We start from the raw sequence: 25907 nt of genomic DNA, 5'->3' as shown, positions 1-25907 counted from the left end.
ATGACATAAAAAGTTCAGTAACCCAAAGAAAATCACTTACTAAAAAAATAAAAACTTGATTAATTATTATTTTACTTAGTTAATTAGCTTCAAGTGCATACCTACGGTACGGGCATATCGTTTCGAATACAAAGTGTAATTGGTTGAAAGGTGAACTGCACTTTTTAAAAATGTTGCCTATCGTTCACAATCATTATGAAAGAGATTACAACGGATGTATATTTTTTCAATGCATTCGAACTCGTAAATAAACATAAATAAAAGGCCGCTTACAGCGGGGACAATGAGTCCTCTATTCCGTCTGTAAAACCCGATGAAAAACATCCAAAAAGCGCCATCAATACTCCATTTACATTTTGTGTCTTAAATATTAACCACGTATTAGTAGGGATGATGTTTGATAAGAAATTATCGAGTTTGAGCCTATTATCGAATCCTCTTATCGAACCGATTCCTTGTCGATTCTCTTATCGAGTCCAGATAGGTTGTTGTATATGGAAAAAAACACACAATATTTGGTTTAACAAATCACTTCACATTCTCTACTGCTCGCTGCTATAGTATTACCATATCTGAGTTATTGTGCAGAAATGTGGGGAAATAACTACAAATGTGCGCTACATTCGTTAACCGTGTCACAAAAAAGATCAATTAGACTGATACATAATGTTGGATATAGAGAACATACAATTATTTTAGCTGAGATAGGCTCCAGCGCCCCCCGCAACCCCGAAGGGAATAAGCGGTAGAAAATGGATGGAGTCAAAAATATTAAAGTTCGATGATTTGGTAAAATTGCAAACAGCTAAAATGATGTGGAATTAAATGATGGAATGGATTAAGTAAAGAAGTTAAACAATGTACTGATATGATCCAATTTAAGAGGTTGTTCAAATGAATAGCGCTTACAAAGTACAAAGAAGAAGAATTATGAGAAATACTTTCAACCTTATTGAAAATAAGATATTCTTCGCACCTGTTGCTCATCAGTGACTCCATTTAAGCCTGCCTTTTCCGGTCACTCGTCGCGGCTTCATTGTTTGCATTTGCAACAGTTACATTGGCATTCTGGTTTTCGAGCTCATGATTCCTGTGCTAAGTTACCTTAGCTTCTAGTATTCCTGTGCTAAGTACCGTAATTTCCGGACTATAAGCCGCTACTTTTTCCCCTCGTTCTGGTCCCTGCGGCTTATACAAGGGTGCGGCTTATTTACGGCCTGTTCTTCTCCGACACCGACGAAGAGGATTTCGGTGGTTTTAGTATGCAGGAGGAAGACGATGACACAATGATTAAAGACTGACTTTTCATATACCGGTAGGCTGGTTATTTTGATAACGTACAGGCGAGCACTTTGTATTACTTTGCACCGTTGTATTATTTGTACTCTGCACGAATGCTGTTCGCCATGTCAAAGATGTGAAAGTTTGATTGAATGATTGAAAGATTTATTGTTAATAAATGGGACGCTTTGCGTTCCCAAACAGTCATCTCTGTCCCGACAATCCCCTCCGTGGTAGCAGGAACACCTATATACTACGGTAATTACACGTCAAAACCCTGCGGCTTATAGTCGGGTGCGGCTTAAAAATGGAGCAATCTGTATTTTCCCCTAAATTTAGCTGGTGCGGCTTATAGTCAGGTGCGGCTTATAGTCCGGAAATTACGGTAAGTTTTTGCTTTAACTTCTCGTGCGAACGGCACGCTTTCCTTTTGTTTCGTTCCTGTCTGTTGTAATGTGTATGGTTTATGAGAAATAAATCATCTCCTACCTGCACGCTTTCGTCCGGAGCCGTCAGTTTTGCGTCCCGAGAGAACGAACCGCAGCACGCTGCACCCCAACGTGACAAATGACTGAGCTACGTGACGTCATTTCTTGTGATGTCCCACGGGGCATTTCTTGTCGGGACGGGATTCGTTCCCAGGGATTCGAATAAAGAACCAACTCTTTTTGTTTACTATAGTCGTCCCGATAACGGGTACCGGTTCTCAAAAAGGGATTCGAGTCCGAGGACTCGGTTCTTTTCTTATCGAACAACCGGGAAAACTGGGTTCGAGCATCATCCCTACATATTAGTGATATCGCTAGTATAAGCGCAAATGCAGACAAACTATTTATAGCGACGCTGCTTCTTTGCTTCCTTTGCTCGTGGAAGTTTATTGTAGATCATAAATCATGCCTCTCACCTGAATATTAGACAGACGGGAATGTAATCCGACATGTTGGTACACTTTGACAGCCAATTTTGCCAGCCGGCATCCTAATGACAGCAGACATTGTACAGTAAGTGATGTTTTACTATGTTTGTTGGCTCTCACAAAATCTTCAGTGAGTAATAATTAGTGATGTGAGAAAAAAAAGCGAACGTCGTGATGCATTTTTAAAATTAATGCACCGCGTATGCTTTAAATGATCAATATACGAAAATAATAAATGTTATCATTAATGTGCCCGTTACTACATTACATATATACTTACAACATGTATATAACCATTTATGGAGGTATTCTGGATGTTTTCTTAATAACTTTGAGTACCTTGAAGGTAGAAAAGCGCTATACAAGTATAACCCATTTATCATTTATTTATTTATAACCTTTATAGGCAGAATAGAGCGACTCCTATAGGCTCCATTGTAAGCAGACTTTTGATCGCATTTATTTAATATTTAGAATGAATTTAAAAAATGAAAAATATCTTGTCTTGCATAAGGATTGTGAATGATAGGCAAAATTCCCCCAAAAAAGTGCAGTTCCCTCTTTAAAACATCTTAAAACGCCATTTAGAGCGAATCATTGTGCATTAGTATGATATTATCTGACCGTAGTGGAGTTTTTCTGGATGAAATGTTCATGGCGCCGGCCTCAGACAGTTTTAGCCAGCACAAAAAACATTTTTCAATTCTCTGATTGACTTCATATTTCCGGATTATAAGGACAGATATGTATAAAACATTTAAACTACCATAATTTCCGGACTATAGAGCGCATCTGTATTTAATCCGTACGCAACAAAGTTTAGAAGAAATAATTATTTTTACATATATTAGCCGCACGGGACCATAAACTGCTGCTATATACCAGTACGAAAGATTTTGTAAATGTTTATTTACATACCTGATTTGTTTCCAAATGATGCCTGTCACAAGGCAGTAAAAAAGATGAACAAACAAAACATTATCAAGAAAAAATCGATAAATCGGCCGCACCGTTTCATAAGCCACACGGTTCAAAGTTTAAAGTCCGGAAAATACAGTATAAGTAAAGCGGCCGATCGTCACGTACCTACGTTTCGCTTCTAATCCAAGTAGGTTTTATCAGGTCATGCTCATAAACTTAGATTGGTCAGACCGAGTTTTAGACTTAGATTGATCAGATGCGGTCAAACTAGATCTGACCAATCTTGAGTCTATGAGCACGAACTGATGAAGCCTACTTGGATGAGAGGCGAAACATCTTCTAAGACATACCAAACAGTCCAGTTGCGATCGATTGAATGCCCTGAGAATGCATTGATTTGGATGAATAAGAACATTCATAGACATAATTGTAAGTCAGGTGTTGCTTAAAGTAATGTCTCTGGAAATTATAGTCTTTTTAAGAAAGCATAACGCAACCCGAATCAAACCCATCGATTTTAGTTTGCTGTAAAATAAAAAGGTATTTGTCGGGAGATTAAACTGACAGTTTTCATCATGTTTTGCATGTCAGATTTGAGAAAGACATGGTTGTCAGTTAATTTTATGGAACTGCTGTTATAGGTATGACACAACTCATTTTCATAACAAAGAAATGCATTGTGGGTGGACTGATTATACTCAACAAAAATATAAACGAAACACATGTTGTTTCTCCCATCTTACATGATCTGAGCTCAAAGATCTAATACTTTTTGTATGTCGACTTCAAAGACGTCATACACAAAAGGCATGTTTATCTTAAATATTGTTCACAAATCTGTTCTTAATCAGTGTCAGTGATCACCTCTTCTTATAGAGTACCATTCCAATAAACAGTGGGCATGTAAAGATGCCGGTGGATGCTCACTTACTGTAAGGATGGTACACACATAAAGATTTTTTAAATCTTAAAAATTTTTTTATACATTTAAAACACTTCCTTGTGGTCTACGTAACCAAATGTTGATACGATCATATTGTAGATAATATTATACATATGAATTATAACTAAACGTTACTTTCTATGAGAAATGGCAACAGGGATGTTGATAGTCAAAAAAACAACAGTCAACTTTATTGTAAATTTTTCACATGTACAAGACATACATGGAATTGAAATTACGTTTTCAGCGCAGTCCCACTTAAGAGCAGACAAAAATTACAGGGAGACAGAACAGGACCGCTGACGGGTCAGCCAACTTCTGGCGCCCCTTAAAAAGGTGGAAAATAGGTAAACATTGGGGGGATGAGTAAAAAAATATTCAATCTAAGGGGGTCCAGACTGAGGCCAGGAAAAAAACCTCAATAGCCACATAAACAAGTTAGAAATAACTCACTAGACTTGTAACAGAGGGAAGGGAGTGGGGGCTACGGAGGCATGCTGCTACTATTTAAGCCAGGGGTCCCCAAACTACGGCCCGCGGGCCGGATACGGCCCCCCAGCGTCCAAAATCCGGCCCGCGGGAAGTCCCAAGTTAAAAAAAATAAATACATTTTTTTTTAATTTTTTTTTTAAATTTGTCCTTACTAGTCCATTTTCTACCATCTCCTAGCCACTCAGGCAAATCATATTGTCTAAAAATGCATTTTACCATCGATAACGTAACATGCAGCAAGTGCGCTTTTTAAGTCAATTTGTGCGCGAGGAATATATATGTATGAATACATATATGTATACAGTATATACACATATTAAGTTAAAGTTAAAGTACCAATGATTGTCACACACACACTAGGTGTGGTGAAATTTGTCCTCTGCATTTGACCCATCCCCATGTTCACCCCCTGGGAGGTGAGGGGAGCAGTGGGCAGCAGCGGTGGCCATGCCCGGGAATAATTTTTGGTGATTTAACCCCCAATTCCAACCCTTTATGCTGAGTGCCTAGCAGGGAGATAACGGGTCCCATTTTTATAGTTTTTGGTATGACTCGGCCGGGGTTTGAACTCACAACCTACCGATCTCATATATACATATATATATATATATATATATATATATATATATACATATATACACTACCGTTCAAAAGTTTGGGGTCACCCAAACAATTTTGTGGAATAGCCTCTATTTCTCAGAACAAAAATAGACTGTCGAGTTTCAGATGAAAGTTCTCTTTTTCTGGCTATTTTGAGCGTTTAATTGACCCCACAAATGTGATGCTCCAGAAACTCAATCTGCTCAAAGGAAGGTCAGTTTTGTAGCTTCTGTAACGAGCTAAACTGTTTTCAGATGTGTGAACATGATTGCACAAGGGTTTTCTAAACATCAATTAGCCTTCTGAGCCAATGAGCAAACACATTATACCATTAGAACACTGGAGTTATAGTTGCTGGAAATGGGCCTCTATACACCTATGTATATATTGCACCAAAAACCAGATATTTGCAGCTAGAATAGTCATTTACCACATTAGCAATGTATAGAGTGTATTTCTTTAAAGCTAAATGATAAATTAAATGATAAATGGGTTATACTTGTATAGCGCTTTTCTACCTTCAAGGTACTCAAAGCGCTTTGACAGTATTTCCACATTCATCCATTCACACACACATTCACACACTGATGGCGGGAGCTGCCATGCAAGGCGCTAACCAGCAGCCATCAGGAGCAAGGGTGAAGTGTCTTGCCCAAGGACACAACGGACGTGACTAGGAAGGTAGAAGGTGGGGATTGAACCCCAGTAACCAGCAACCCTCCGATTGCTGGCACGGCCACTCTACCAACTTCGCCACGCCGCCCCCAAGTTATCTTCATTGAAAAGTACAGTGCTTTTCCTTCAAAAATAAGGACATTTCAATGTGACCCCAAACTTTTGAACGGTAGTGTACATATATATATACATGGACATATACATATACATATACATAGACATATACATATATACACACACATAAACATATACATATATACACACACATATATATAATAATACATATATACACATTTACATATACATATATACACACACATATATATAATAATACATATATACACATTTACATATACATATATACACACATATATACACACACATATATATATTAATACATATATACACATTTACATATACATATATACACACACACACACACATTTACATATAATATATATATATATATATATATATATATATATGTATATGTATATAGCGCGGCCCCCAGCCAAATTGTTTTACCCCAATGCGGCCCCGGAGTCAAAAAGTTTGGGGACCCCTGATCTAAGCGTTGGCCAGCCATCCCATCACAACTAAGGGAGTCAAGCGGTGGTGAAGGTGGGGGTGCGTAGGTGTGAATATGCCCATTGTCCAGGGTGTAGGCCTGGAGTCGCTCTGCAGGAATTACGAGCAAAGTTCAACTCTCACATGTTGTTGAAGGAGGGAGGGATATCAGAGCATCCATCACTGAGGTATCCTCGGGGGATGTTTACAGAAAAGCATTCTTTGTTATGAGCAGCGTCAAGGTCATGCGGGGGAGTCAAATTGCAGACTAGGATTGTTGTTTTCCAAGCGAGCAGACATTTTGATGGCTTGTCTGTTCTAATCGTACATGCTCTCGGGACCAATTTTTGCATTTCAGTAAACCTATCCATGATGTGATACAACTTACAATTCAGTTCAAAATCACCACAGTCTGTGATCACACAGCTCAACCCATGCCTTCCATTTCGACGGGCAGCCTTTGTGCTCTTTGAATGCCTGCCATCAGATACACCAGGGCAATGCCCAGCCCAATCAGCAGATGCCCTGCGATCACGGTTCCAAATAGGCAGATATCTTCTACGTCCTCGACGGACAGCACTGTGAGGCACATGATTCTCCATTTCTTCCAGGAGTCTCTCACGTACCCCGAACCTCTTTTCCTCACCGAGAAGATATTGTCAATTGAGTCGAGAGTCCAGCTATTTAATTCCATGTCTGGTTTTAAGATTTCGGAGGACAGCGCAGAGAAAGAGGCTCTTAAAAAGTGCAGACAGGAAAAGACTAGCAGGGAGAGAGAGAGGGATGAAAAATGCGACCGCCTCCACCAAGTGCCAAGCCAGAAATAAAAATAATAATAATGGATTAGATTTATATAGCGCTTTTCTAGACACTCAAAGCGCTTCACAGAGAAGTGAGAACCCATCATTCATTCACACGTGGTGGTGGTAAGCTACTTTCGTAGCCACAGCTGCCCTGGGGTAGACTGACGGAAGCGTGGCTGCCAATTTGCGCCTACGGCCCGTCCGACCTCCACCTATCATTCATCATTCATTCACTGGCGTGAGCGGCACCGGGGGCAAGGGCCTAAGGACACAACGGCAGCGATTTTGGATGGTAAGAGGCGGGGAGCGAACCTGCAACCCTCAGGTTTCTGGCACGGTTGCTCTACCCACTACGCCATGCTGCCCCACATACAATAGGTTTTCAATTTCGGTGGTGGTGAGTTGAGTGGGTCCCTGGGAAATTCAATTCAAAAATGTCTTTCTTATTATTATTTTTCTTAAATTTTATTGAGTGTTAAACTATTTTTTGATGGTGGTATTATATGCGTACTTGCCAACCCTCCCGATTTTTCCGGGAGACTCCCGAATTTCAGTGCCCCTCCCGAAAATCTCCCGGGGCAACCATTCTCCCGAATTTCTCCCGATTTTCACCCGGACAACAATATTGAGGGCGTGCCGTGATGGCACTGCCTTTAGCGCCCTCTACAACCTGTCGTCGTGTCCGCTTTTTCTCCAGTCACATGTTGTATGCGGCTCCTACAGGCACACGTAAGTGACTGCAAGGCATACTTGATCAACAGCCATACAGGTCACACTGAAGGTGGCCGTATAAACAACTTTAACACTGTTACAAATATGCGCCACACTGTGAACCCACACCAAACAAGAATGACAAACACATTTCGGGAGAACATCCGCACTGTAACAACATAAACACAACAGAACAAATACCCAGAATCCCTTGCAGCCCTAACTCTTCCGGGCTACAATATACACCTCCGCTACCACCAAACCCCGCCACCTCAACCCCGCCCGCCACACCTCACCCACGCCCCCCCCCCCCACCCCACCCCACACCCCCCATCTCCCGAATTCGGAGGTCTCAATGTTGGCAAGTATGATTATATGACGTATATTTTCATATATGTTCAAAATGAATCTGAAATTAAACAAATAAAATTCCAAATCTGAAAAGTTTATGGCAGCAGTACTGCATACATGAGCAACCCTTGTTTAAATGATTTCAGCAAGCTTGGGCGCTGTTCGGCAGGCCAAATGAAAAGCTTTGGCGAGCCGGATGTTGACTACATTTGCTCTAGGCTGATCAGAGTCATGGAGGAGTGCAGAGGTAGTGGGGGCAGAAAATACAGATGCAATAGTCTGCTGACCTTCAAATGGTATTTTTTCTCCTACATGTGTTCGTTTAATCTTTAATAAAGCTCACCAAGTCGTTGTCAAATTTCTTATTCACCATCTTAGATTTATTTTACGGTGCGATTGTTTGAAGCAAATAAATACAATTCCCTCATGGCCACAAGCAGGGAAAGGGAGACATACTGCCACCTCTGGCTCCTCGCAAAATGTCTTGTCTCCTCCTTCCCAAGGACTGATATATTATTTTCCAAAGGGGGGTTGGGTTGTCTTTGTCTCCTCTGACTTCGGTTCCTCTGCAGGCTTATCTTGATGATTATTGCTGCTTGCAAATACCTCACACCCTCATGTAAGGGCTCTACTGTGTGTCCCTTTTTATATGTGTTACTTTATAACTAACCATTACCCTATGATTTACTATAGTAACTATATGGTACTTAGCCTGCAGAAATATGATGGTAAGATCAATATACTCATGTTATTAAGTGTATGTGTATGCTAGCAAAATGTGTAGTTAGTGTTAAAAATGGTCAAATCCTTCACCTGCAATAGGTTTGATCTTTTTGTTGGGTGGAATTTTTGTGTTCTCGTTTTCCTGTTTACGCGAGAAAAGACAGGATCTCGTTGGAAGCGTGATGTATGCTGAGACGCCCTTTGAGCATAACCAAATTGGCAGCTACCATTCAATGTGGTTTTTCATTACCACCACCGTATTATGTTTTCTTTATTTCGTTACAGCACGTCCCCTAAACTTTACCACATAATCGACATTAGAGATGTCCGAAAATATCGGCCTGCCGATATTATCGGCCGATAAATGCGTTAAAATGTAATATCGGAAATTATCAGTTTCGTTTTTTTATTATCGGTATCGGGTTTTTAAAAAAATGTTTTCTTTATTTGTTTTTTTAATTAAATCAACATAAAAAACACAAGATACACTTACAATTAGTGCACCAACCCAAAAAACCTCCCTCCCCCATTTACACTCATTTACACTCATTCACACAAAAGGGTTGTTTCTTTCTGTTATTAAATATTCTATCAATATAGATCAATACAGTCTGCAAGGGATACAGTCCGTAAGCATACATGATTGTGTGTGCTGCTGGTCCACTAATAGTACTAACCTTTAACAGTTAATTTTATTCATTTTCATTAATTACTAGTTTCTATGTAACTGTTATTATATTGTTTTGCTTTCTTTTTTATTCAAGAAAATGCTTTTAATTTATTTATCTTATTTTATTTTATAAAAATTTTTAAAAGTACCTTATCTTCACCATACCTGGTTGTCCAAATTAGGCATAATAATGTGTTAATTCCACGACTGTATATATCGGTATCGGTTGATATCGGTATCGGTAATTAAAGAGTTGGACAATATCGTAATATCAGATATCGGCAAAAAGCCATTATCGGACATCCCTAATCGACATGAATAAGCACAGCATAGAGCAGTGGAAACGTGGTTTTATTTACTATGAAGTTTGTATTTTTAATTGTTGAAATCAGATCAGCGGTGACAGGCTAGTTGTTTTGGTAGCGGCTAAATTAGTATCTCGCGATACTTTGTAGAGCGATGCGCAGAGGGTTGAACCAGGAGGAGGTCAGGTCAAGAAAATGTGTCTCTCCTAACTTGGAGGAGCCGAACCTCAGTCTTATACTCCTTCTTTCTCTGCCTGTCTGGGTGTGTGTTAATTCAGGAGAGTACAACCTGACCATGTAAGGAGATGTTCCTCTGTAAGTGACTGGGAAGACAACAGATGTATACCATAACTTGCAGGTTGACGTTAAGATAACATGGAGTCTCTCCTCCAGGATAGAGCTATCACTTTTGCATTCCGAAGTCTGAATTTATTGCCTCTTCTCATGAGAGAGTTAACACAGTCCACATACGGATGTCCAACTAAGGCTCCTTAATTTATTATGGGCTCAACAATTATTTACTTAAACCTGGTGGTTTGCTTTCTCCAAGGTGAATATAAACATTCACCATATGTAGAACATCCATCCATCCATTTTCTACCGCTTGTCCCTAATATGAGTTAATTAAGTCACTTAAGTGTTAAGTTTTAAGGTGGTGAAAAAAACGTCTTTAACTGACCAGTTCCTCTAATTAATACCTTGGTTTATTGCGTGTTGCCAGACTTTGAGCTCACACACAGCTGTCAGCGCACACAGAGTTATCAGTGACACCTCCACATCTATTACTTGTCCATTTGGTTAAACGTTATGGTTTAAGTTTATTTAAAAATTTTATACAGATGGGTGAAATTTTGATCAAATTTGGATGGATTTATTTCAGGAGCAACACGCTAATTAAAGGGTAAAATCAGAATACGTACGTATGCTACTTTTTTCCGCAAATGCGACTTAATTGCTCGCACTGTACAGCTCTGGTTTTGCGTTCACCGTGTTGTTTAGGTCATTAGGAAAGGGTAAGTCATTTATTCAAGCTCAGACACGCCTTTCTCTGCTATATCTTCACTATAACAAACATTTAAGTATGTATGTTGCAGTGATTATGGAAGACCTGGAAATGACCAAAGAGGAGCTCCAGCGTTGGGTTTCAGAGATATTGAAAAATCTCGGCGTGGTCACGCCTGATGTGCAGGAGAAATGCAAGCTTTTGCGATGCCTACTGGAAAAGAGGAAGACACAAGCCGACCGTCTCCTAAAACTCTGCACGTGAGTGAGTCTATTTAATCTTTGCTAAGGACCTGTATTGTATTCACATTCAACCTCTTCAGATTCGTTTGTGAATGTGATTGCTGACCACACCAACGGGCTAAAACACAAAATTATAATTTCACCAATTGCGAGGGTATGTAATGCACACCTAACATAAAGCTGAATGAATGTCATTTAAAAAATAAAAGATACATGTAAGCCCAGCATTGTAATTTAAAATTACATTTAAAGTTAAAGTACCACGGATAGTTACACACACACCCATTTGACCCATCCCCTTGTTCCACCCTCTGGGAGGTGAGGGGAGCAGTGAGCAGCAGCGGTGATCGCGCTCGGGAATCATTTTGGTGAGTTAATCCCCAATTCTAACCATTGATGCTGAGTGCCAAGCAGGGAGGTAATGGGTCCCATTTTTATACTCTTTGGTATGACTCGGCCAGGGTTTGAACTCACGACCTACCGATCTCAGGGCTGACACTCTAACCACAAGGTCACTGAGCAGGTTTAATTTAGTTACCGTACCTCGTTTCAACATTATGGTTTGGAGGCATTTTTAGAAATGCTGTCCCCATAGCACACCACCAGAAACCTTTTTGACGTTTCTTATATAATTTATATCCTTTTTGTTACATCTCAGCTGGTAGAACAAATTCTACCGTAGAAAGTAAAGTCCTAGCTAATGTAAGGAGGGAGATGTGATGTTGTTTTGGGTGCATCAGGTCGTTAAACATGAAAACGTGAAAGGTTTTTTAATTTTTAAAATTTTTCAGATTTATTAAAAAGAAAAAAATCACATATACATACCAGTGTTTCCCACACATTCATTTATTTGTGGCGGCCCGCCACGAAAGAATTACATCCGCCACAAATAAAAAAAATTTTATAAAAATTTTAAAAAAAGGTTTTGTCCTCTCCAGCTTTTCAGGCAAATCATATAGTTGATGTAGATGCCCATATCGGCTGTTCAGATTTACTTTACAAAAGAGAAGTGTAGGATACTTCTCTTGTTGCCTTATTTGTATTTGACTTTATTAAATGTATTTATATTAGAAACACAACATGTGTATATAACAATTGGGTGCAAAGTCTGCAGGCAGTAGGAAACACATGGTTAAGTGTAGGGAGTAAAACTGATGGCAGTCTAAAGTTCAAGATTTTTGGAGATCTTTGTTCAGTGGATCAGATGTTTGATGAAGCTCTGTGTCTATCTACCACCACTACTGTTTTCTGTTTATTTGTTACTGACTGTGGCAGGACACCTCTGCCCATGTTTCACTTTATGTTGCTGGTAAATAATATGGTTGTAGTAGTAGGCTAAAGTTAAATTATTTAGTATGCACTAATTAAAGGGGCAGAGCTTTATGAGACATTTTAGCTTTTATATTTTATAAGATATATTTTTTGTAAGAACCACAATTAATAAATATATTTCAGTGAATAACTTATTGTTCAAATCTGTATATAAATATGTACATAAAGTGTTGTAATTATATTGTAAAATGGATGGATGGACGTTTAAAACAAAACTGTTATTATTAATTAGTAAGTATACATTTTTTAAACCTTTTTAGAGAAAATCATATCATTGTAGTAAATTATGCAAATTACTCAATGTCATGGTGACCACGCCCATAGCCACGCCCCCACCGCCACAGGTATCTTGGCAGTTTATAGGAAACACTGCATACTGTTAGTATTCACTTTGTTGATGCACCATCGGCAGCAATTACAGCCTCAAGTCTTTTTGAATAGGATGCCACAAGCTTGGCACATCTATTTTTCGCGGTTTCGCCCATTCCTTTTTGCGTTTTCGTCTTCGCAGCACCTCTCAAGGTCCATCAGGTTGAATGGGAAACGTTGGTTTTCATCAACGATGCCTCTGTACATTGCTGCATTCATCTTAGTCTAGTCAGGGAGGTGACCAAGAATCCGATGATCACTCTGTCAGAGCTACAGCATTCCTCTGTGGACAGAGTAGAACCTTCCAGAAGGACATCCATCTCTGCAGCAATCCATCAATCACGCCCGTATGGTATACTGGCCAGACAGAATCAATTTCTGCGTAAAAAGTTTGCCAACATGTACCTGTGATACTCTCAGACCATGAGAAACAAAATTCTCTGGTCTGATGACACAAAGATGGAACTCTTTGGCATGAGTGCCAGGCATCACGTTTGGAGGAAACCAAGCACCGCTCATCTTCAGGCCAATACCATCCCTATAGTGAAGCATAGTGTGGCAGCATCATGCTGTGGGGATGTTTTTTTAGCGGCAGGAACTGGGAGAGTAGTCAGGATAGAGGGACAGATTGGTGCAGCAATGTACAGAGACATCCTGGATGAAAACCAATGCTTCTCATCCAACCTGATGGAGCTTGAGAGTGCTGCAAAGAGGTGTGCCAAGCTTGTCGCATCATAGTCAAAGAGACTTGAGGCTGTAATTTCTGCCAAAGGTGCATCAACAAAGTATTGAGCAAATGCCGTTAATACTTATGTACATGTGAATTTTTTTGTTTTCTACTTTTTTAAAATTTGCAATAAAAAAAAACAAAAGCCCAAAACCTTTTCACATTGTCATTATGAGGTATTGTCTATAGCATTTTGAGGACACAAATTAATTTATTCCATTTTGAAATAGGACTGTAACATAATGTCGAAAAAGTGAAGCGGTGTAAACACTTTCCAGATGCACTGTAATTGTATGCATGTTTGAAATAAACTAATACCAAAACCATATGCATGCATAGTGGTACATCAGAAATTTACATTTGTACACTTCAACATGTTCAATAAGCAGTAGGAAGAAAGTATTTGAGGCCTTTTTTTATCCGTTTCACAGCAATTACTAACACATTTGTTCACTTAATGGGTTCAGTCTGTAACACAAACAACAACAAAAATAAAAAATGAAGTTCACATGAATATATAGTTAAATCATTGTAATTGTACACGTCACATACTTCGTCCAATGAAGGAACGACCTCATGCATACTGTACAACTCACTGACAGTATTATTGAGTAGCTTGGAGCACCAAGCAGACCTCACTTAAAGGGGAACTGTACTTTTTTTGGAAATATTCTCTATTCTTCACAATCGTTATGTGAGACAAGCACACATGTTTTTCTTTTTTTATGCATTTTAACTCTCAAATAAGCGCTAGCAATGGTCAGCTAGCTATAGCAGTAATGGTATTTGCTATGTTCTGCCTTTAAAGCATTCTAAAAACATCCAAAAAGCTCAATCAACGTTTTGTATGAACGCGGTAAGTATATATGTAATGTAGTAACAGGCGCATTCATAATAACATGTAATATTTGCGTATTTTTGTGTTTTTAAGCATACAGTGGCACATTAATTTCACAGATGCATCACAACGTTCACTATTTTCTTCAACAATACCTACCACCACTAATCATGGCAGACTTCATGAGAGACAACAACTACTTTGGGACAAATGATGATCCAGAACCTTAGATTTTGCTACCCACTGTTGTTCTTTTGGTTGAGATAGCAGTTGTGCAAATTTACTTACAATGAAGGTGAAATCTGATCCAGTACACATCATTACATAGAATAAACTACCAACTACTTTCCAATACCTCAGAACACCTCAAAACTTCTGTTTTAAAAATGTGCTACAGAAATACAGTAAAGTCGATTGGATTGGATCTGTGTAAGGACCACGGCTATTATTTTTGTTCTTTTTCAGACCATTTGATTTTGTTGTTGTCTTGCAGGTCTGTGGCTGAGTGTGAAGCCATTGTGAAAAAGCAGTACGCTTTGCTGGGGTGGGAGTACAAAGACGATGATTCTGACGATGACGACGATATCACATGCTGTGGTAAATTAGTAGATAATTGATAAGCATGAATAGTTCTAGCGTATAAGTTGACTTTATACATTCACCCAAGAAGTACAGTTTTCCTCAGTTACATTTTTGAAATGTAACCTAAGGTCCTGTCCAGACGAGAACCTTTGTGGTGTTGTTAAAAATAAAACCGTCCACACACGTGTTGGATTAATAGTAGTCATGTTCAGACGGGGACAGGTGAAAACGATTTTAATACATATTCCACACCAACAGACACAACTCCAGTCAGTAAGATTACTAAAGAAAGCCCAAAACAAATACATGCATGCCGTTAATTCCTAGCATTGAAGTGGCTTCGGATGTAAAGACATTTGGTGTCACATTGCTTCGAAACCATAAGAGAAGACATTTGCGAAGGTGGACCCCAGAAAACAAGCTGACCAATCGCTGCTCTTTTTTTTCTAACTTTATTTCAACAACAATATTGTAATGTAGGTAGCGATATAAATGAGGCAAAACAACTGTCAGCCTTTTATTTGTGTTCCAAATATAGCGACACACACAAAATGACTCCTTCCAAAAACTTCCTGATTTTCATCTTCTTCTTCTTGTTTGTTGTTTCACGGTGGTTGCGAACTAAGTTAGTGCATTACCGCCTCCCTCTGGATGTGAATGATCTTTTTAAAAGAAGCTATTTACATTACCCTCACATCAAGCTTGATACCCCATTCTTTCCCTTCAATCAATCAATCAATCAATTCCTTCATTGTCATTATAACACTGAAGTCATACATGTCAACGAGATTTAGTTTGAGCTTTGCCTAGCGGCATAGAAACTGCATTAATCTGCAGGTTGACCATAGTTTACATTAGCATTGTCAAGAAGATCGCGATAAGAAGGGGTGGGGGTGGGAACAGTCAGATGTTTGAAGAGTGTTACGTCAATGTTGCAGCAATGCAATGTCCACGGCACAATTATTGAGGTGGTGAAGAGTGAGGTATTAAGATGGACAGGGGCAGTAAAGAGGCAGGCTGTTCATTTAACAGTTTCACAGCCTGGGGATACAGACTGTGAGACATTCTGGTGGTCCTGACATCTTTGTCACCACAGCCTGCTGTAACTCCTCCTGTACTTTTTCCCATGATAAAGCTGCGTATGATCGGAACTACACAGAGATCCAAACTGAGTTGTAAAAAGAAAAAGATTTTTGCGCGCCACGTTGAGTCAGATCAACCGAACGGTTCAGATTTTTGCTAATGTTTAGTTGACATAGCTCTGTTGAAATAGTAGCAACTCTTGCACTAACACTATTGTTGGCCATTGTTGTGATGTTACCGGCTGTTGCGTGTGAAGTTCTCTCTTGCTCTACTAGTCACATGATAGGATAGCGACACCATCGTTCTCACAGTAGTGGTTTGCTTGTTTTGAAGCCGTTCTCAAGAAACATCGTTTTAAGGAACCCAGAACTCTGTTGCCATGTGGGTGAAAGGCCGAAACAATACGATACTTTACTGTTCTGACTTTAAAGCGTTCCCGTGTGGACAGGCCCAATACAAGTGTATCATTCCTACTTGTCTGCATGCTGAAGTTAAACTTATTTTGTATTTATTGCAGAAATCCCTTGTACAACAACACAACAACACAAAGTGGTCTTGACCAGAACAAGCAGTTGTGAAATAGTGGATTTGCTACAACCAAGTCCTGAAGATCATCCCTGCCTAAGCCCTTTTCTGTCAGATTTAGAACCTGACAATGACGCAAACCATTTGAATTATTCTATGGAGCCGTCATCAAACAAGAGAAGATGTGTTACAGTTGAAAGATCACCAGCAAACACAATGGATTTATCAATATCCTCAGTTGAACTCAGCCAGATAGATAAGGCCACTGTGAGCGATGCAACAGTAACAAGAAAACCAGTAGAAAACAACACACAGAACGAGGCAAAGGAGGAAAGAAAACTAGAAGAAAATGACATTGTGAACAAGATGAAGGAAAAAAGAAAAACAGCGGAAAATGATACTGCAAACGAGATAAAGGAAAAAAGAAAACTAATAGAAAACGATACTGTGAAAACAAAACCAGCAGAAAATGACACCGCAAACGTGATAAAGGAAAAAATAAAACCAATAGAAAACCACACTGTGAACGAGATAAAGGAAAAAATAAAACCAGCAGAAAATGACACAGAAAGCAAGAGAAAGGAAAAAAGAAAACGGGCAGAAAATGACACAGCAAGCAAGAGAAAGAAAAAAAGAAAACGGGCAGAAAATGACACAGCAAGCAAGAGAAAGAAAAAAAGAAAACGGGCAGTAAATGACACAGCAAGCAAGAGAAAGGAAAAAAGAAAAAGGGCAGAAAATGACATAACAAACAAGACAAAGGAAAATGGAAAACCAACAGAAAATGACACAACAAAGACAAGAGGAAGACAAAAACCAACAGAAAATGACACAACAAACAACACAACGGAAAAAGGAAAAACAGAAAACGACACAACAAACACAACGGAAAAAGGAAAACAAACAGAAAATGACACATCAAGCAACACAATGGAAAAAAAAAAACTAACAGAAAATGACATAACTAACAGAACAAAGAAAAATGGAAAACCAACCAAAAATGACAAAGCCAACAATACAAAGGAAAAACTCAAATTTGCAGAAAATGACACAAGTAAGGCAAAGGGAAAAAAAGAACTAAAAGAAAATGACACGGCAAACAAGACAAAGGAAAAAAGAAAACCAAAAGAAAATGACACAGCAAACTACACAAAAGAAACAAGAAAAGTAGCAGAAAATGACAGCACAAGCAAGGAAATAAAACCAGCAAAATCTGGTAAGTAATGTGCAAAATTCAATACATCATAACTACTGTATTGCTAACATTTCATAGAGGTACAGTTTTTCTCAAAATTATTTGCAACCCTTGAATATGAATACCATTAAAATTCTTAACACACACTTTTTAAGGTTTCAGGGTCAGGACTCATGATTCACAAACATTTACTACCATTATTTGACAGAAACTGGTTGTGACGATTACACGCATCAGTTTGCATTTACAGTACCGTACTAGGTGAAAGTTTTAGGTTACCACTTGATTGTTTTCATGAATGAATGCTATGTCCGCATTAATTTTATGTGGGGGGAAAAAAAGAGTAAAACATTAACAGTGGGCGGTGTGGCTCATATGGTAGTGGTTGTCCAGAAACTGGAGGGTGGTTGCAAATTAGCCATGTTTCTGTCAGTCGAACCCCACGGCAGCTGTGGCTACAAATTTAAAGGGAAACTCAGAATCAAAATTGCAACTGGCCGTGTGGAACCGCACCAGCATCTCGGTCGGCACCTTAAGTTTCCTCATCTGCCGCAGGAAGAACATCCTCTGCTGGGCTTTCTTGATGAGGGAGCCGATGGTCGGCTCCCACTTGAGGCCCTGGGTGATGGTGGTGCCCAGGAAAAGGAATGAGTCCATGATGGAGACGTGGAGAATCCATCAGGGTGAGGGGGGATGGTAGGGCTGTGACTTTCCTGAAGTCGATGATCATCTCCACTGTCTTCTGGGCGTTATGCTTCAGGTTGTTGTGTCTGCACCAGGACGCCAGCCGGTCCACCTCTCTCTTGTTGGCAGACTCATCGCCATCTGAGATGAGCCCGATGAGGGTGGTGTCGTGCGCAAACTTGATCAGCCTTATGGACTGGTGACTGGAGGTGCAGCAGTTTGTATACAGGGAGAAGAGCCAGGGGGAAAGTACACAGCCCTGAGGAGTACCAGTGTTCGTGGTTCGACTGTCCGAGACAATCTTCCTCAGTCGCACATGCTGTCTTCGGTCCATCAGGAAGTCATTGATCCATCTGCAGAGGGAGTCGGGCACGCTGAGCTGGTAGAGATTGTCTCGTAACAGTACAGGGAGGATGGTGTTGAAGGCAGAGCTGAAGTCCACAAACAGGATCCTGACGTAGGTTCCTGGGGAGTCCAGATGCTCTAGGATTAAGTGAAGGGCCAGGTTCACTGCATCATCCACAGACCTGTTGGCTCTGTAGGTGAACTGCAGTGGGTCCAGGAGGGGGGCGGTGATGTCCTTGAGGTGGGGCAGGACCAAGCGCTCAAAAGACTTCATGACCACAGACGTCAGCGCCACCGGCCTGTAGTTATTAAGTCCTGTGATCTGTGGTTTCTTTGGGACAAGGACGATGGTGGGAGTCTTGAAGCAGGACGGCACACGGCATAGCTCCAGAGAGGTGTAAAAAATGTCTGTGAAGACAGGCGCAAGCTGATCCGCGCAGTGTCTCAGGGTGGAGGGAGAGACACCATCCGGCCTGGGGGCCTTCCGTGTGTTCAGCTTCAAGAACTACCGAACTGTCAAGAACATATTTAAAGATTTGATCCACTAAGTAAAAACACTGAAATAAGTTTATATCAGCAAATAAATTGTGCTGCAAATGAGTGCATCAAGCATTTCGTTAAGGATGGATATCGTTTATATTTTAAGTGACAGTACTGTACTTAAATGGTGCCTTAACTGGTCCTTACAACAATGGAAAACATGTACATTTTTGTAAAAAAAAAAAAAAAATGGAAAAAAACAACTTTTTATTCTTATGCAATTTTGACATTTTAGTTGAACAGACTAGTAATTGAAATACTTCAATTATACAAATTAAATTATAACTAACATTCAATTATAAGTTATAAAATACACAACAAACTGTCACAAATATTGCATAAATACAAAACAGAGAACGTGCAAAAAGCTACTTTTATATTGATTCTCATAATTCCGATGTTTGTGAATGCAACCTCATCATTGGTACATAATGAGGCAGTGATTTGTTGTTGTTGTGGCCACTGGTTAGCCTAGCGCCGTTGTGTTAATTGGGCCGCTGTTGGCGTGTTAAAGGGAACTGGAATTTTGCCTATCATTCATTATCTTAATGTGAGACAAGAACATACATGTAAAGGCAGTAATTTTTTGCCATCTCGTTACATACACTAGTGCTGTCTAATGATTAATTTTAGGGATGTTTCTGATCAGGGTTTAATGCTGCCCATACCAATCCTCCTTGCGTGAGATCGGCTGCTACCTTGTGGAACTTCTTAATATAGAGTTGCGAGGCTCCCTGTCAATGCTTCGTGTGTGTGTAAAGCTGGCGGTCTTGCTGAGTCCTTTTTCTCCCACCAAAACAAAGATTGTGGAGGAATGATAAGTATGGAGTATGTAGGAGTCATGTTACATAAACAGTACAGTTTGTTTTAAACTGAAAAAAGCAATAGGATTAAGATTGGCTCTTATGCCGCTAGCGTAATGCAAATGTACAGTGGACCAGCTCATTGACAGCCTAACGAAAATTAGCAGGGCACATATACAGACAAACAATCATTCACACTCCCGATTAATACATATGGACAATTTAGAGTCTCCAGTGAACCCAACATGCATATTTCTGAAATGTGAAAGGAAGCCGTAGTACTCGGAGAAAACCCACCCACACACGCACGGCGAGAACTTGCAGATGTTCAAACAAAGGTTCAAAGACGCTCATGGCGTAAATTCAGACGTTACTGCCGGAAGTATTTATAAAGTTGGGGTTGTGTTTACAGGCTTGAACAAGAAATGCTTTAATTAACGGGTGTTAGAGTAATTATATATCAGTTATCACACAACTCTTAAGCTTAAAGGCCGTTGCTCTAGTTATTATCTATTGTGTTCAAGCTGTACTTTTTCTTTTCGTGCAAAGGCACACAACTTGTTATCTTCAACTGCAATGTGAGGAGTTGCCTCGCCGCAGATGTTTCTGTCTTTCAGCCTGCTAACGTTAGCCAAGGACGAACCTCAAGCACCTCAACGAAGATAAGGCATAACAGCAGGCAGACAAAACAGAGACAGGGGGCAATCATAAGGCCCCCAGCACAAATCTGTTCTGAATAATCACATATTGTGCGTACTGACCTGCTTGCATAATGTGCGGCCCCTCCCTTTAGAAGCAGCCTCAGCGATGTAACTAGGGAACTCCTGAATAAAATGGGGGCCGCGTGGGCTGTTCTTCAGAGCTTAGGGTGAGACTGTAACTGATGCGTTCTCCTCATGAGCAAAATATAACTCGGTCTCTGCCTGATTCCTTGCTTCTTGTTCTGTTTAATAGATAGTTCGGTGCTTAAACCTGACAACGAGAAATACCTTTCTCTTGAACTTTCTCAGCTTACTTATCCAGAGCGCCAACTCCGTTGCAGGGTCGATCAGGTGCGCGGCCAGCTGCAAAGCTTATGCGGACAGGCGACTCAAATGCGCGTTTTTCATAATAAAGCATAGAGGAACATTTTTTTTATGATATTGGATAGAGGTGGGAATCTTTGGGCACCTTGCGATTCGATTAAAAATCGATTATTGAAGCATTGATTATTGATACAGTTTTACATTTCTTTTTGTTTCACTAATTAAGCATTTATCATTTGCAAATTTAAAAAATAGTGCATTTGTAATAAGAAACAGTTAAATAAATGGTCACATTTATTAAATAAATGGAAATGTGTGTAAAACTGGGCTATAAGTGCCCTAAAATAAAGAAGCTGGTCGGATCTCTTGCTGAGGTGGCTCGCTGCAGTCAGACAAATTTTATAACTTTTTGCATTACTTTATTTACAATAAATAAACCGATTATCGATTGACGTTTACTAATCGATTTTATATTCGTCCATGTCCGAATTGCGATGCTTCTAAAAAATGTGATTACCATATTTCCCCCACCTCTACTATTTATGAATGGATGGTCAATACTGCATAAATAATAGGCTATATTTTATATATCTATTCATACAATGTATGACTTGAATTTGTTTTCATGTAGAAAGACCCTCATTGTTAATGTTTGGAAGCCCTTGTATATACTGTACTTTATTGTTCCAACGTCGTCTTATATCAATCAGATATTCACATTCTGTGCTTGCCACGCCCCATCCCCTGTCTATTTTTCAGAGCATACCCCTATAATTGATTCATCGGTGTTTGCCCCCACTCCTCATGAAACCCTTAAGACTCGTCCTGAACAGCCCGAAGAAGAGATCAAGGTGGACATGGTTGTGCTAGCCAAAAATAAGAACTTGAGATGGCATCGAGGTCAGATTATGGAGGTTGTTATGAAGGGTAGGAACAAAGAACACATTTTTTAATCGTTAAACATTAATCTTATTTTTAGAGACATTGTTATTGAATAAGGTATGGTCAAGTCAAAAACAACTTGATGTTTTGTTACACTCAAATTTGTATGTAAAGGATGTTTTTTTTTAGTTTGTCTTAAAACTATTTGTAAACGGTAAAAATCTCATTTAAAATTTTTTTTTTTTTTTAATATAATATATGTATTTTTTGTATTTAAAATAATTAATTTTGTCTTTTGCAGAAGACGGACGATTGAAGTACAAAGTCAATTTCGAAAAAAAAGGAAAGAGTCTGGTCTCGGGCCACCATATTGCTTTTGAAACCATTCCAAAACTGGAGCACCTATATGTTGGCGCTCGTGTTGTGGTCAAGTGTCAAGATGACGCAACTGTGTTCAGACCTGGTATCCTGGCAGAGCTCCCCGGCAAAAAGAACCGTCTCAGGTGTGCTGAAAAGTTTATTGATATTTATAAATTAAAGCCTGGCTTTATGTCAGAAAAGATCTGCAAATAATTTTACAGTCTAACCTGTTTGTCAATGCGCCTCATAAGTGGCATTTTATGGTATTAAAACAGTGCCAAAATCAGTGTGCAAAAAGACCACTCTCTCCCCAAGCGGTGCTTCTCACTTTTGGCAGTCTAAATGGCGTGGCAAGTCCGCTCTTTTCTGATTTGGTTGTTGTAGTTGATTGGTTGTAGTGTAAAACATGGCTATTGGGTTATTTTGTCTAAAGACTCTACTCTTCAGGAGGGACACACAGCTCGACGGTAACAAGTTCAGATTGTCTTTGACCTGGTAGGTGTTTGAAGTGGCCAATGTGTATCCACTGCCACATTCTAGAAAACCAAATGGAAGAATTTCTGTGCACATAGAGAGCCCGCAATCTAGAGTGGTTTATGTTTTATTTGTAAACCTACAACAGTTTTTACAGATATTTATTCTTCCTATGTTAACATATGAATTTTATTCTCTTGCCTAAACCAGCTGTTGGGGTAATTTACAATTGGGCTTTTGTACATGCACACAGGTTTTTAACAACTTAGTTTAAAAAAAACTAAAAAAAGAATCCGAGTTAATACACTGCTATTATTTTAAGTCAACAGAAAGTTGCTGTATGTGCGTTTTCATACTGTGAGACAAATAGTTGTCGTTGCACGCTGCTTAGTGATAATGAAGACGTTAACAGTACTACAATGCACGTCGAAAAACAGACCCAACTTTTTTTCTTTTTTTCTTTTTTAACTGTAATGACCCCTTTTACGTCATCAATTTAATGTCAGCAAAAAGGGTTGACATCGGTCTGATTAAAGTAGATGCGTTTTATCATTAAGAAGAACATGGTGGACTGGAACCTGACAGACGGGTTGTTGACATTGGCGGGACTGAAAAATATTTGTTTCATAATCTGTTGCTTTGACTGGTTGAAGTTTGGTTGAAGTTTATTTCGAACATGTATACAGTTTCAATATGATACATAACATATTTTAGATATTTAAACTTTTTTTTTTTTAATTACCTGTCCAAAAAAGAGTAGGAAGAAGCAAGTTTTTTAAAAATTGTTTTCCCTATAATACGCATTGAGGATATAAAATATGTTTTATCTTATTACTCTTGTTACTTGGACAAACTAATCAATAGATTAGTCATTTATGAAAATAATCTATAGCTGCAGCCATAGATATCTCAATAAAGTTGGGCAGTGAGAGATGAAAAAACATTTTTAAAGTCAAACATTTGAAAATTCCAACGTTTGATTCAATTTGCAGGTTTTTGGTGTTCCTGGACAACCACAAGCCCATCTATGTTGGCCTAACATTATTTCACCTCGTGTGCAGACCATGTAAGTTTGAGGATTTTTATTCTTGAGGATTTTAAACCCCTGCGACAATGAGGCTTTTAGGGGTGTTTTCCAGTTACATAGTGGAATACACTATTAAAAATACCTTAATTGGCATTTGAACCATAAATAGGCCTACAACGGCAGCATGGTGAGACAGGGGTTAGTGCATGTGCCTCACAATACGAAGGTCCTGAGTAGTCCTGGGTTCGATCCTGCGCTCGGGATCTTTCTGTGTGGCGTTTGCATGTTTTCCCTGTGACTGCGTGGGTTCCCTCCGGGTACTCCGGCTTCCTCCCACTGCCAAAAACATGCACCTGGGGATAGGTTGATTGGCAACACTAAATTGGCCCTAGTGTGTGATTGTGAATGTTGTCTGTCTATCTGTGTTGGCCCTGCGATGAGGTGGCGACTTGTCCAGGGTGTACCCCGCCTTTCCACCCGAATGCAGCTGAGATAGGCTCCAGCACCCCCCGCAACCCCAAAAGGGACAAGCGGTAGAAAATGGATGGCTGGATAGGCCTACAACCCTCCAGCACAAAGCTTTTAGGACCGCGTTCCAGCACCCTAAATGGGCCATCGTAAGGGGGTTGGAGGGTCGAACGGTGGGCGTCGTGACGTACAAAGACAAAACGGGCAGACTTAAGCTCCAATGGCACAAACGACTTAGGGAAACAGTGGTGGACCAGGCTAGGAGCCAAAGACCCCCTCGACAAAAAGGGAAAAGGTTGCGGGGTGCAACCCTCAGGTAAAAATTCCCCCCGGAACGCGAAGTGGCTGACTGAACACCAATTCAACCGCTGCGAGATTCACTTTAGGGGCTGAGCGCAACCCGAGCATAACCCAAGGTAAACGGTCAACCCAATTGCTATCAACGAGCTCCGCCCGCAAAGCCGCCTTAAGCGACCGGTGAAAACGTTCACATACGCCATTAGCTTGGGGATGGTAGGCTGTAGTGCGGTGCACCTGCAAACCCAAGGACTGCGCCAACGCTGACCAAAGCTCCGACACAAACTGGGATCCCCTGTCCGAGGTGATATCGGACAGCGTGCCAAAACGCGCAAACCAGGCTGAAAGAAACGCACAGGCAACGTCGACAAAGGCAGTGGAGGAAAGAGGAACGGTGCGTCCTAGTTACCTGAGATAGTAAGTATGTCATTATTTTGACTTAGTAAATATTGACTAACTACGACAAAATAATGAATCTTTTATAAAGTAAATCTGAACAGGGCATCGACATCAACTATATGATTTCCCTGAGAAGCTGGACAGGAAAAAATAAAAAAATAAGATATATAGATATATATTTTTTTAAGACTTTAGTTTAGGCTGTGGCTCTTTGTTGTTAAGGCGGCCGCTTTAACAACAAAGCGCTGCTGGAAACCCTGGGTGACAAAGGGCAGCCATGGCGGAGTCCAATGTCCACTGGGAACATGTCTGACTTATTCCCAGCAATGCGAACTAGACTCCTGCTCCGCTTGTACAGGGACCGTATGGCCGTAGCAACGGACCCTGGACCCCGTACTCCTGAAGCACCCCCCTACAGGAAGAAGAGGGACCACCACCCCAATCCAGAGGTACCGCCTCAGACCTCCACGTTATGTTGAAGAGACGTGTCAGCCATGACAGTCCCACAACATCCAGCGCTTTGAAGTATTCGGGCCGAATCTCACTCATCCTCTCCTGGGGCCTTGCCATTGGGCAGTTTTTTGATTACCTCAGCAACTTCGACTCCAGTGATGGACATGTCCGCGTTTGTGACCTCAGACTCTGTCTCCTCTACGGAGGGCGTGTCTGTCCTCACTTAACAAATTATTGACATTATTCGATAATGTTGCTGCTCAATTTGAAGATAAGAAGTTACTGCCTTTTTTGTT

General features: G+C 40.1%; 1 protein-coding gene across 4 annotated transcripts in view; it reads left to right on the top strand.

The window, feature by feature from the left end:
- setdb1a (SET domain bifurcated histone lysine methyltransferase 1a) overlaps positions 1-25907 on the top strand; it is a 28078-nt gene that overhangs the window by 1508 nt on the left and 663 nt on the right. For 2 of the 4 annotated variants that reach the window (XM_062030052.1, XM_062030051.1), the window contains exons 2-7: positions 11053-11221; positions 14963-15066; positions 16652-17875; positions 22011-22178; positions 22435-22636; positions 23960-24033. In XM_062030052.1, coding sequence (XP_061886036.1) covers positions 11058-11221; positions 14963-15066; positions 16652-17875; positions 22011-22178; positions 22435-22636; positions 23960-24033 — 1936 coding nt within the window. In that variant the 5' untranslated portion in view covers positions 11053-11057. Of the gene's footprint in view, positions 1-11038; positions 11222-14962; positions 15067-16651; positions 17876-22010; positions 22179-22434; positions 22637-23959; positions 24034-25907 lie in introns of all 4 variants that reach the window. The other 2 variants (XM_062030050.1, XM_062030049.1) reach the window with 1 other exon arrangement.

This window comes from Entelurus aequoreus, linkage group LG20 (genome assembly GCF_033978785.1).
Source record: "Entelurus aequoreus isolate RoL-2023_Sb linkage group LG20, RoL_Eaeq_v1.1, whole genome shotgun sequence".
Taxonomy (NCBI): Eukaryota; Metazoa; Chordata; class Actinopteri; order Syngnathiformes; family Syngnathidae; genus Entelurus; species Entelurus aequoreus.
The sequence above is the reverse complement of the archived record's forward strand: the minus strand, read 5'-3'. Positions and strand labels throughout refer to the sequence as shown.